This window comes from Vulpes vulpes, chromosome 3 (genome assembly GCF_048418805.1).
Source record: "Vulpes vulpes isolate BD-2025 chromosome 3, VulVul3, whole genome shotgun sequence".
NCBI classification, from domain to species: Eukaryota; Metazoa; Chordata; class Mammalia; order Carnivora; family Canidae; genus Vulpes; species Vulpes vulpes.
Window position 1 is genome coordinate 12,342,955 of NC_132782.1, and position 13,365 is coordinate 12,356,319.

A 13,365-nucleotide genomic window follows, 5' to 3' on the forward strand; every position below is an offset into this window, starting at 1 on the left:
GTGAACTCATGCATCATTTTAAGAAGTTACTCTCATGTGGTGTAGATTTAGAATCGAGGACTAGGGGTGCTGTGCCACCTGGATGATTAATAAACTGACAAGTTGGAACTGAGAGAATCCTTTGAGCTCATATCTGCTTTTGAAGTCGATGAAGATAAGAGGTTCACTTACTGATGAGGAGATGAGTAAGTGTCTGACCCTGACAATGTTAGGTTCTCTAAGATAAAAGATCAAAGTCCTCACCTGGAGAGTGAAGGCTCAGTCATTCACTGGAGCTCTTCACTGACTGTTAGAATTGAGAATATGGACCTGGAATCTCTGTGAAGAACAGTAAGGGAGGAAGAGCTCAAGAACCAAAGGACAAAATAAAGCATATCTGGGAAGGGATCACGGTGTTTAGAGTAATTCTGCTCTAATTTGCCATCCATCCAATCTCTTCAGTAGACATTTTATTCCATCTTTGATTCCTCTTTCTTTTTATTGTCTACCCTGACAAATCAAAAGCTCAGATCCTTAGGTATCATCTCTGTATGGATTCCTTTTCTTAAAAATGTTTCTGTGTTGATCATAGTTACCTTCTTCTCTAATTGATAAAATCTTTCTTTTTCTTCCAGGGCCTGCTTTACTAACTTCATCTATAATTTTCAATGCAGAACCCATCATTCTTTCCAAAATACATATTGCAATTTATATTAATAGTATAAAAACTACCATATATTATAATTAGCTATAGTTATGTTTTCCCTCAGTAGTTAGCAAGTTCTCTAGTCTCAAATTATCTTTGTGTGCCTATCTGTCTGTCTGTACGTATGTATGAATATCGATCCAGGCTTTGGGTTTACCTCTAGTATCTAGCATACAATAAATATTGAATGAAAAAATTCCTGTAGCTTTATTTCTTGTGTCTTTCCTTTATCCAAGGATTGTCTCTAAACAAATTTTAAAATTCCCTCCACCAAATGAGAGATTGAGAGAGAGAAAGAGAGAGAGAGACCTTATCTCTCCACAACAACTTAATTCACCTTAAACTTCTTCTCTTCTTCTGCCTCTAGGTAGGTCATTTATTACTTGACAGTTATTTTACATAGTGGTTAAATATTAAGGCTCTTCAACTAGACCTGGTTTGGAGTTCTGGCCATGTCGCTTTCAAGTTCTGTGCCCCATAGGAGCTCTCATTACCCTTCTAAGTCTATTCTTAGTCTATAAAATGAAAATTATCATTGCTCCATGAGTTGTTGTAAATGCTGAGTTCATGCATGATAAATACTTAGCACAAAGCTGGGCATATTAATAGTCTGCTCAATAAGTGGTAGCTATTTCCAATAACTTTAGAACCATTTTAAAGTGCATTCATTATATTTACTAAAGAAGCAGAAAGAAAAATTTTAAAGATGCAGACTTTAAAATTGTAGCACACCCATCAATTTATTTCAGTATTATCCTCCATAAAGAAAATTCTAATTAATACTGAGATATATCTAATAAACTTATAATTTTAATAGGAGGAGTGTTTTGCAAATTTTGTCTATGTGTAAGGGTCTCTGTTAAGTTTCCTAACACTTATTTTACAGAATTTTTGTGAATTCAAAACTTGTGGCACAAGTTTTGCCAGTTTTGAATTTTGAACCTGAATGAATAAACTTTAATGTAAGGCTCATTGGAAAAAGTTCTTATACAAAGTAGACAACCTGACTTATCAAAGAAAAAACCCCAAAGCTTAGGTTAACAGGTTGTATTTATTATTTTCTATACTTTCTAAATAGTAGAATATATTGTAAGATTTTGTTAAAAATAATTCTTTACATAGTTTTTGGAAGGTTAGTGACAAACATAGTTTATAAGTTAATATGATTTCAAACTAAAATCAGTTAATGGTCTTGAATTTACAGAAGCAAGTTAAGATTCAATTTAAATATCTAAAGCAGTTTCTACATTAAAGCATTTCCAAGAAATAGAAACCTAAGAAATTTAGGTAAAGCACCAACTGTCACCATGTCACCAAATTAACACTAGTTCCTCACTGGTCCCCATCACATGATGAAGAACAGAAGGAGTAAGGGAAGGAACACTTAAAGAAACAGAACCCTGAAATTACATTTACTTAAGGGTTCCCCCAAAGGCATCTTGGTCAAGTTAATACATTTCTGAGGAGCAGAAATAGATTATAATAGTTAAGGCTCAAGATCATGCATTCATAATAAAATACAATTACTGACATTTAAGTGATATTGAATGTCATACAACATATTTAAAGTTTATCATTTATGTCAGCAGTATACATATTTTCTTTCTGAATACTTTCAGATTTTCTAGGCACATTGAAATCAATCTTTATACAAAGGGAACAAATACCAGTATCTCGTACTAAATGGATGCAAGTGGCTGCATTTTTGTGATCATGTTAAAAAACAACTATTTGTGCCTATCTTAAAGATAGTGACAATTAATACTTAGGATTTTCAAGTTTTTCAAACAAAACATTTTATAGAGTGTGCATGTGATAAGAGTGAAAACAAACTTAAAAAGATAAATGAGAAAGTGAAAACTGATTTGTATACACTAATGTTACACACCATCAACAAATTTACACTTTGATCTTCTATTCAGAGTCTTCACAGTTTCAGTGGTCATGTTCTCTCTCTAAGTTATAGAGAACCATAAAGTACAGTGAAAAGTATTTCAAAGTGGCCACAGTTACCCAACCAAGGATCTAGACTCTGTGAAAATTTCTAGACATAACAGTAACCCTTGACTCTTCTAATTCATATTATGAGCTTCATTTGCCAGATCTTACTATTCAATGTTACATTATGGATAAGTGGCAAAAATATATCACCCTTATGATAATATAATACATGAGTCTAATAGTTTCTATATTATATCATTTTAGTAAATGTATACTTTAAAAAAAGTTAAAATGAGAAAAAAATGAGGAAAATGTAGGCCATAACTATGGTTCCCTTTGTGCTTCTTATTCTTTGAATCCATTCTGTTGAAGAGCTAGAGCTTAGGTAGAACTAGCCAAAGAGATAAAAAAACAGGAATCCAAAAACAAACATTATTAATCCCCAGTACCAAAAATAAAAGAAGGCAGAAACACAAACCAAGGTTCCAGTCAACCAAACCTGGTTTGGATCAGCCCAAGAGTATCTGTGGTTGACCTTAAAGGAACTTTCTAAGAACCGCCTTTTTTTCTTCCCCCAGTCTGCAAGTTTATGACTTAATGGCCTGTAGCATTGTAGTTTTCTAACACTTTCCCTCCTTAAGAAAGTACTTATTGTACTTGCTTATTTGTAATTAAGTCCTATTAATGGTGACTTGAATCCCATAAAGTAGACATAAACTATACAAGGAAGCTCCTTTTGCTACTAATCTCTCTATTACCTCCCTGATCCTCTAAAAGAAAGAAGTACACACCATGTAAGTCAGATAGAGAAAATAAGCATTGGATTATCAAATGGCAATATTAAGCCATTTTAACTCACAGAAGTGATTTCAAGGGGTTGTCTTGGCTAGACTGAATATACAAAAGTAAAAAATAAACTTGACATGAAGTCTTGTGAACACAAGTTTAACTGCCATGGGTGGTAAACAATTTAAAATCTTTACTTTTCTCATTTTCATTTTTATTTCTGATTCAAACTTCCAACGTTTTTAGAAGGTGAAAAGGTGGTAAGTGGAATTAGATTTGGCTTTGAATAGTTGATTTTTCCTCAGCTTTGTCAAAATAGGCATTTTCTGTGTTAGCCTGAACTTCCTTATCTTCATCTATCATATGGATATCTGATGTATTTTTGTCATTTTGCCTTAAGCGGTAACTTTTATAGGCACGTTGAATTATGGTTGCTGAGACTGCCTCTTGTTTTCGTTTCAGAGTAGTTGTAATTGGCTCATATGTAATCTTAAAGGGGTTGGCTAACACAAACCCTGATTCCATCTCTGAAATAATTTTCTCCATCCTCACATCTTTACCCATAACTCGCTTTGTTAAAGCAAGTAAAATGTCAAGGCAATGAATTCTGTCCCCGGCAGCCATGGGAAGATCCATGGCAACAAGCTGGCCCTTATTTGGTTTTGCCATAAAAAGAGGAGGGTCGAGAGCAGCTGCAAAATCAGAAAGCATGCTTGAGTCTATATACTGGGTCTTATCAGGATCAAACTGCTCCCATATCTGAAAGAATTTCCTAAAATCATCTTCACTTAATGTCTTGGCTTTTTTTTTAGAAGCAATATTTAAAAATTCCATGACAACAACAATGTACATGTTTACTATGATCAGCCATGATATGAGGATGTAACTGACAAAATAAATAATCCCAACAGAGGGGTTACCACAATCTCCTCTAACCTGAGTCCCAGGGTTAATTTTATCAGGATCACAGTCAGACCATTTACTGTTGAAAATTGCATTGAGCATCCCATCCCAGCCAGCAAATACTGTAACTTGGAAAAGACAGAGCATACTGCTGCCAAAGGTTTCAAAGTTGGACACATCATTAATTCCAGCTTCCTTTTTAACATAGGCAAAATTGTACATTCCAAAGATTGCGTAGATGAACATGACCAGGAAGATGAGAAGGCTGATGTTCAACAATGCTGGGAGAGACAATATCAAAGGAAGTAGCAGATCATGGAACACCTTTGGTCCTTTCCCAGGACGCAGGATGTGGATAATCCGTGACATTCGTATCAATTCCACGATGGAAGGAGACACAAGGTAGTATCCTACCATCATAGGCAGAAATAGTTCTTGGTGTGGGAGAAGATAAAACAGGCAATAAAATTATTTAAATATGACTGTATTTAGAAGAATATAAATTTATTTAATTTATTTCTATTATTATTTCATTTTTTCTATATGCTAAGATCATTTTATAAATCCTTCTCATATAATAGAACATAAAGTGCGGATTAGCCAAATATCAATTGCAGCAATTTTCAGGTTACCTAGCAAAATTTGGAGGAGAATTACTTATACCATTATCTTAAGAGTACTATAGGTGAGGTATTTCTGAATTCACAGATGCTATGACTTTATAATTTAGAATAGTAGTCACATTTTTTTTCTGATTATAGTTGGATAAAGAAATTTAGTTCAATCCAGCCTTTATTGTATATCTAATAAAGGTGTCATGCAAATATGCAAAGATGAATGACCTGACTTTTGTCCTCAAAGACCTTATAATCTAGAAAGTAGAGGTAGATATTTAAAGTAATTATAATGTAAGGTAGAAAGACCTCCTAGTTGATAAACGTAACTATAAAAATGTCTGGCATTCAGTGATTCACAGACTGTAATTTAATTTATTTCATAAAGAGTATTTGGGCCCTTGGCAGCTTTAGTTGAATTCAATATATGAGTCCTGGCCTAGAACTTTTTTTTTGTAGAAGTGTGGGTGGATGAGGGAACCATGGGAGTGAGAGCTATAACTATGAAACAAAGTGAAATTACAATTACCCTAAAAGCAGGGGGCGTATTTTCTGGAAGTACTGGAGAGAGTGAGGTTCATTTTTAATTGAGAGGGTAGGTAGGGGAGAACTCCATGAAGCTTCTAAATGAGATGGCATGTTTGTTGAATCTGGAAGGATCATGTCTCCATTTCCATTCAGCTTGGTCATTGTCAATGATGACACTCTCTCTGACATTCTATCTTGTCTCTACCTTCCACGTTGTTTTAGTGAGTCTTCTGCTCTGACTTAAATTTTTATTTCTCCTTACAATCTTCCAAATTCATCCATTATGCCAGAAGTATCCCCATATAATTGTAGACAATTTTTTCTACATCCTCATCACTAGATTTTCTTCACCTCTTTTCTTATCTAAAATTTGACTTTAACTTGAGGACACTATTACCCTTGGAACATTCTCAAGTGCAGAGAGCTCTTTCTTCCCACTCCAGATTTCTTGGGGTAGAAAAATTGAATAACCAAACATCTTCCATCTTTTCCAACGTGATTTCCAGACACTTTAAGTCAATTTCATAAAGAAAAAAAAAGAATTTTCTGTCCTGACACATTGTGGATCATGCCACTGAACTGCACTATTGCATACCATTTCTTGGCTATATGATCTATTATTTCTCCTTATTCACACTCATTGGAGAATTAATGCTTGGCTCACTCTCACGCTTTCCACCCCAACATCACCATCAACAGCGCATTGAAAGGCCAGTCTCTTGTTCTTTGACTTTCTTACCTGGAATAATCTCTATAATTTTACTTCAGTCATATGCAGCTATGGCCACATTCTGAACCCAGGATTCTTCACCATCTGAGACTTCTTCAAATTTAAAAACAGCTTTCTCTCTGACTGTGATTTGCTCTCCTTCTGAAACCTCTGATTCAGTAACTTTCACTTTAATCCGAAAGGGCTCTTCACTTCCATAGTCCTCTATTTTTCCCCCTATCAGCCCCTTCCTGCCTTTTGTATTTTTCTTTCAAGTTTCTTGTGCTTGTATTATCAATAGTTGAACTGCTTCTACTACCAAATGAATAGGCTGAAGTTTCTGGAAGCACAACTGGGCAGACAGTTTATCTATATTTTCACTACTGACTATATAGAATAGTGCTTAACATAATAAACATTTAAATATTGTTTCTCATGGAGCTTACTTCCTAGTATGTGTCTTATGGGGAGGCAGACAATAAACTAACTTTTCTGGGCCTGAAAGATTTTTATCCTAGATTTTTTACTAGTTCTTCCCCTTATCCAATGCATCTTGATTTAGATTTTGCTTCATCCATGGAGTTTTCTCTAATCTCTACTTACTGTTAGGTGCCCTTCACTCTCTTGTGCCACCATAACACCCTGTGCTTCTTCCCTTACCACAACCTTAATAGCACATGAAATATGTATTTAATCATCAGTACCCCTTACTAGATTGTAAATTAAGTGCATACAGGAATTATGCCTACCTTGTTTACTATTGGATTCTTTGCATATAGTATAATATCTATTCACAAAGGGGATAATAAAATATATTTGTTCAATAAAACTGAGGTCCCCAGAATAAGAGAAAACTGGTGATAAATTTATTAAAGCCTAACACTCTAGAGTTGTGAGAGTTGTTAATAGTTTTAGAGATTAGAGAAAAAAGAATAGGGACCTTGAAAGGTTATATCATGCTAAGACCTAAAGCTCCTTCTAGAGTCATCCTAGAAAAATACTGTATGTGATATACTGAAGGGGTGACCTCTGAAGTAAAGTCTATGTATTAATTCAACAAGTATTTTTGAATACCTTATAACTGTCAGGCATGTGTACACATATGAATGAAAAAATATAAGGACTCCTGTTGGAATAAGAAGGGTATCTTATCTGTTTTGCCTATTAAGAGACTATATTTCAGGGCACATTTAGTGTAAGAACTTGTCTGAATTGGTATTACTACAAAAGAAAATCTGACTAAACAAAATCTTACCTGTAACAGAGAAAATGACCACCATAAAATCAAAAATATTCCATCCAATAGTGAAATAGCTACATTGGAGAGCGATGAGCTTCAGTACACATTCTCCAGTGTACAGAATAATAAGAACTAAATTAATCCAGCAGAGAGCAGCGTCCATTTTTTGACTCTGTTCGTCACTTTGTATCATAATGGTTATGGCTTGGAAACAGATAAGAACCATAATGATAGCATTAAAAATGTCATTTGTTACCAAGTCAAAGATGAATCCTTGGCACTTATTCTGTGGATGAAAAAAAAAGATATAATAGCCTTATTAAGAGGTTCAATTCCCACACATATTCTCTGTACATTTATAATTTTCCTCCTAGCATAAACAGGAAAATGAGGGCCTAAGTTTTCACCAAAATATAATTATAGTGTATATAGTCAAACAAACAAAAGATCATCAAAACTTTAAGGAACATATTTTTAAATTTTGTCAAAAGCATTTGTGAAGCATTCTAAAAACACATTTTCATTTTTAAAAAAGATTACTATTTATTTATTTATTTATGAGAGACACACACAAAGAGAGAGAGAGAGAGAGAGAGAGAGAGAGAGGCAGAGACACAAAAAGAAAGAGAAGCAGGCTCCATCCATGAAGCCGGACATGGGACTAGATCCTGGGACTCCCAGGATCACGCCCTGGGCCAAAGGCAGACACTCAACCCCTGAGCCATCCAGGCATCCCAACACATTTTCATTTTTATTTTTTAATTTTTTTTAATTTTTTAAATTTATTTATGATAGTCACAGAGAGATAGAGAGAGAGGCAGAGACACAGGCAGAGGGAGAAGCAGGCTCCATGCACCAGAAGCCCGACGTGGGATTCGATCCCAGGTCTCCAGGATCGTGCCCTGGGCCAAAGGCAGGTGCCAAACCGCTGCGCCACCCAGGGATCCCCACATTTTCATTTTTAAAAGAGAATACACAAAAGAAACTCTTCTTGAAGTTAAAAATGGAATCTCTAGTTAAAAATGGAATGTTTTCTTACTCCTGGGCGACGTAATGTTTTTTGAGAGTCCTCACACAGCAGCCTCCTCAGTGCACGGGATTGTTTCTTCTGTTTGACTGTTATAAAGATATTGGAGCCTCCCTGGTAAAGAAATGAAAGAAGATACTAAAATCACATTGAATCTAAATTTCACCTTACATCAAATCATTACTGATTTGATCTTTTAGAAAGGGCATAAAGGCAATGACCTGATTCATGCCTAACCACATTTAACCTTCTGCACACAAATCCACACTAAGTACATGTAAAGTATATGGTAATGGCTAGCAGCAATTATCTTTTGGTGCACTTTCTTGTAGTCAATTCTTGTCTAATTTTTCAGTCTACCGAGGCCTACCTCATGTTAAACAGAGACAGAGAAGAAACAGTCAGGGATAAACGGAAAGGTTTACTAGGAAAAATTTAATCCAAAAGCTAAAGGTAGGGCAGCCCAGGTAGCTCAGCAGTTTAGTGCCGCCTTCAGCCCAGGGCCTGATCCTAGAGACCTGGAATCGAGTCCCACATCGGGCTCCCTGCATGAAGCTTGCTTCTCCCTCTGCCTGTGTATCTGCCTCTCTGCCTCTCTCTCTCTGTCTCAAAAAAATCTTAAAAAAAAATCTTAAAAAAAAAGCTAAGGGTAAAATTAGTTTGTACCTTCTAATAAGCAGGAAAAATAGAATTGGCCATTATATGTTTTTATAAGTTCACATATTCTTAATTTTCCAAATAATACTTATGGGAAGATATTTTTATACACTTAGGCCAACAGGGCCTTGTGCTTACTTCTTCATAGCACCTTCTAGAGCTTATTTATCTCTGTGTCCCTAGTGCTAATTTCAGTATCTTATATAAAAATACATCAAGAGAATAAGAGGTAAATAGTTAATGTTGTATTAATCTAGAAATTAGGAATTATTACTGCCTAAGTCAGGATTTAGTCACTTAATTTTGACAAGAGTCACCAATTTCAAGTCCAGAAGCAAATCCTAGGATGTTATCCCATTAGGTTGAAGAAGCTGAAGCATACTATCAAGTGCATATTTGCTCACTGTTCTCCTAATCCCATTTGACTAGCAGAGGCTGAGAGTAGTTTGTTTACCAGACTCTGTACATGGCTGAAGATAGAATTTGAAAACTAGACTATTGTTTTCTTTGATTCTTTAGAAGGTTCTCCTAAACCTCTAGAAAGTAGGTCTCTGTGGTTAAAATAAGCAGACTTCAATGACTTTTGAGGCCCTTACATTTGTAGAAGCCCTGAAGGAAGTCTTTGTGCAGAGATGGCACCAAACATGTTGTTTGTTCTGTCTCTGAAGCATCTCTTACTCGTTCCAAGTACTCCTGTTTAGACTGTATATTTAGGATTTAGGATTTTCTCTACTTCTAGCTGAAAAAGCTACTGTGCTGACAGAGATGTCTATGGTGGTTATGAGTCTGAAGGCTTTGAACATATCAGAGAGTAAAAAGTATAGCTTATTTTTCTTGAACTTCACATATTTGTGCAGATGTACCACAATATACTTGTCAGTATGTTATTTTTTACAAATATATATATATATATATATATATATATATATATATATATATACTTGTAACTTTTAACTTTAAGCTGTCCATTTATATTTGAATATAGAAAACAATGTAAAGATGATAATTTTATCAGTATTTCTCAATATGCAGGAATATCAACCTGTTTTTTAGGTAAGTACCAAATATAAATGGTATTAACCTGATCCCAAACCAATTATTTGAAGCAGGACATTTTTATAAATGTGCTTGATTTTCTTAGGCATTAGTGGACAAAAAATATTTGTACTTATCTTTATCTTATGCTTGTTGAAATTAGCAATAATAAAACCGATCAGCATACTCAAAGGAAGAAATAATCCAATAATAACAAAGTTGATAAAGTAACAATACATGTAGATGTTGTCTTCAAAATTAGGTTGCCTATTTACCTAAAAGTTAAGTTAAAAAATAAGAAAAATAGATAGGTCATTGCAGATTTTAGGGCAGTGAAAATATTCTCTATGATACTGTAATGATAGTTATATGTCATTACACATTTGTCCAAACCCATATAATGTACAACACCAAGTGAACCCTAAAGTAAACTATGGACTTTGGGTGGTTATGATTTGTTAATGTACGTTCATCCTTGGTAAAAATGTACCATTTTGGGAGGTGATGTTGATAATACGCTATGCATGTGTGGAGACAGTGGGTATATGGGAAATATCTAAATGTCCCTCCAATTTTGTTGTAGACCTAAAACTGCTCCAAAAAGTAAAATCTTTAAAAATAAAAGAGTGAAAAAATAAGCAAAATATTGATATACCAATCTTTTAAAACATAAGATTTATAAAACATAAGATTTATAAAATATAAGATTTATAAAACAATTTATAAAACAACTGTTTATAAAACAATTTATAAAACAATAAGATTTATAAAACAATATAGCAAAATATTGATATACCAATTTTTTAAAACATAAGACTTATAAAACAATTTTTCCTTTTTACAACAGGAAAAACCAACAATTCTACCTGAGGTAATGTTTCTTCTTTGTTCTTTGGTGAAGCAATATCATTGCTTATTTAGATTTCAAACTTTACTCCATTGGTTTAATCATTGCTATGAAGTCTGATAATCCTTCAAATAAGCCTACTGGGCTTCAACCACTGTACATAATCCTGGAAGGATTTCATTTTCTGTGAAATACTCAATCTGAAATGTATTCAATTTCTGTCTAGAATAAGCATTTGCTTTTACCATGTTATTTATTCTCTTATTGTTGGTATCCTTTTTGGAACTGCAAAAATAACCTTGCCTATACCTTAAAAATGGCTCTAAGATGATATTGTACTTACACCAATAGAATCAACTGCTGAATTCATAATAGTGATCCATCCATTAAACGTTGCCTGTAAAAATGGCATGTATTTAATTCTTATGGAAATCTTAAGCTTCATGGCAAATAAAATATAAAACTCAAATTGTTATTAATAGTGTAAAGTGTGATTAGTAAGGCTGACCTCATTTCAATATACCATGTAATTGAGACCTTTATCATTTCCATTACTGCATTTATAATGTCTATTAACAACTATTTAAAACCACTTAATTGTGGTAGCTTAATTGTAGCTGATAAAAATATTGTAAGATAGTATAAATAGAAAGAGAGGGGGGTAGGTAGATAAATGGTAAATATATACATGCTACCCAAGTGTCACTGTTACTTGTATCTACTATATATGTACTTTTATATGGGGAAAGTAAGACAAGATGAATGATTTATCTCCTCATTTCTGTTAGATGTTGGGTGACTGAGTAGCCATAGCACTAAGTAGAAACAAAATAGTAGTGTCCTGAACTGGACCAAAAATTGTGACTCTATTACCTTACCAATTATGGTAGAAACAGGTTTCCAGTACTTGTCATCTCCCCCATCAGACCTATCTTCACCCTTCCCTCTCCCAGCAGAGCAGGGTCTGTGTTTCACTTTTGTCTTCCCAAATAAGCTTAGTGCAGCATGTCCCATAACATGTATTTACTAAACTAATAATTGCTAAAATATGTTATAATAACCAACTCTAGCAATCATCCACATTTTGTCCTTTATGTTCACCTATAATATGAATGAATGTATATAAACATTGACAAAACAAATCAGAAGTGAACTTACTACTTGAAGCAGTGAAAGGAAACCATTTCCAACATTATCGAAATTCAGTTTTGCATTCTCCCATGGCATGGATTCATTAAACACAAGGCTTTCACACTGACTCTTATTCATGACTTCAGCTATAGGAAACCTTTCTCCACTCGTTGGGTCAATGCATTCATAGAATGTGCCAGCAAATAAATGTACTCCTAAGATGCTAAAAGCCAGCCAGATCATAAAGCAGACCAGAAACACATTCAAAGTAGGTAAGGTTGTTTTTATCAAAGCTCTCACAACCACCTGGCATATAAAAAACAAACAGGTAAACTTTAGGTAAGAAATGTAAAATCATTAAGCCCGTTCACGTTCAGAGTTACTATTGATAGATATGAGTTTAGTGTCATCATATCTATTCAGTCCTTGTTTTTGTGGATCACTACCAACACCAAGGAAATACAAACGATTTTAAAAACATATTATGAACAGCTGTACGCCAATAAATTAGGAAATCTAGAAGAAATGGACGCATTCCTGGAAAGCCACAAACTACCAAAACTGGAGCAGGAAGAAATAGAAAACCTGAACAGGCCAATAACCAGGGAGGAAATTGAAGCAGTCATCAAAAACCTCCCAAGACACAAGATGTATACAATGGAATATTACTCAGCCATTAGAAACGACAAATACCCACCATTTGCTTCAACGTGGATGGAACTGGAGGGTATTATGCTGAGTGAAATAAGTCAATCGGAGAAGGACAAACAGTGTATGTTCTCATTCATTTGGGGAATATGAATAATAGTGAAAGGGAATATAAAGGAAGGGAGAAGAAATGTTGGGAAATATCAAGAAGGGAGACAGAACATAAAGACTCCTAACTCGGGGAAACGAACTAGGGGTGGTGGAGGGGGAGGAGGGCGGGTGTTGGAGGGGAATGGGTGACGGGCACTGAGGTGGACACTTGACGGGATGAGCACTGGGTGTTTTTTTGTATGTTGGTAAATTGAACACCAATAAAAATTAATTAAAAAAAAAAAGAAATGTAAAATCACTTTAATTGAATTGGAAATGTTAAATGTAATGTCATATAGAAATAACCAAAAAAAGCGATCACTAAAGATTTACTCAGCCACATGCCAGTATTTGAACAACCTAATATATTTCAATTAAAAATATACATTAAAATCCAGATATTCTCAAAATTTTCATACTAAAATAATCACTAAAAGGCAACAGAGTTGATTAGGTAAATAATT

The 13,365-nt window shown here is 34.4% G+C and overlaps 1 protein-coding gene across 3 annotated transcripts in view; it reads right to left on the reverse strand.

The window, feature by feature from the left end:
* Positions 1-1,717: 1,717 nt before the first annotated feature.
* Positions 1,718-13,365, reverse strand: part of SCN7A (sodium voltage-gated channel alpha subunit 7) — an 84,848-nt gene continuing 73,200 nt past the window's right edge. For all 3 annotated transcript variants that reach the window (XM_025994110.2, XM_072751841.1, XM_072751842.1), the window contains exons 20-25: positions 12,131-12,409; positions 11,316-11,369; positions 10,263-10,400; positions 8,446-8,550; positions 7,422-7,692; positions 1,718-4,749 (exon numbers count right to left, since the gene is read on the reverse strand). In XM_025994110.2, the coding sequence (XP_025849895.2) occupies positions 3,683-4,749; positions 7,422-7,692; positions 8,446-8,550; positions 10,263-10,400; positions 11,316-11,369; positions 12,131-12,409 (1,914 nt within the window). In that variant the 3' untranslated portion in view covers positions 1,718-3,682. The remainder of the gene's footprint in view (positions 4,750-7,421; positions 7,693-8,445; positions 8,551-10,262; positions 10,401-11,315; positions 11,370-12,130; positions 12,410-13,365) is intronic.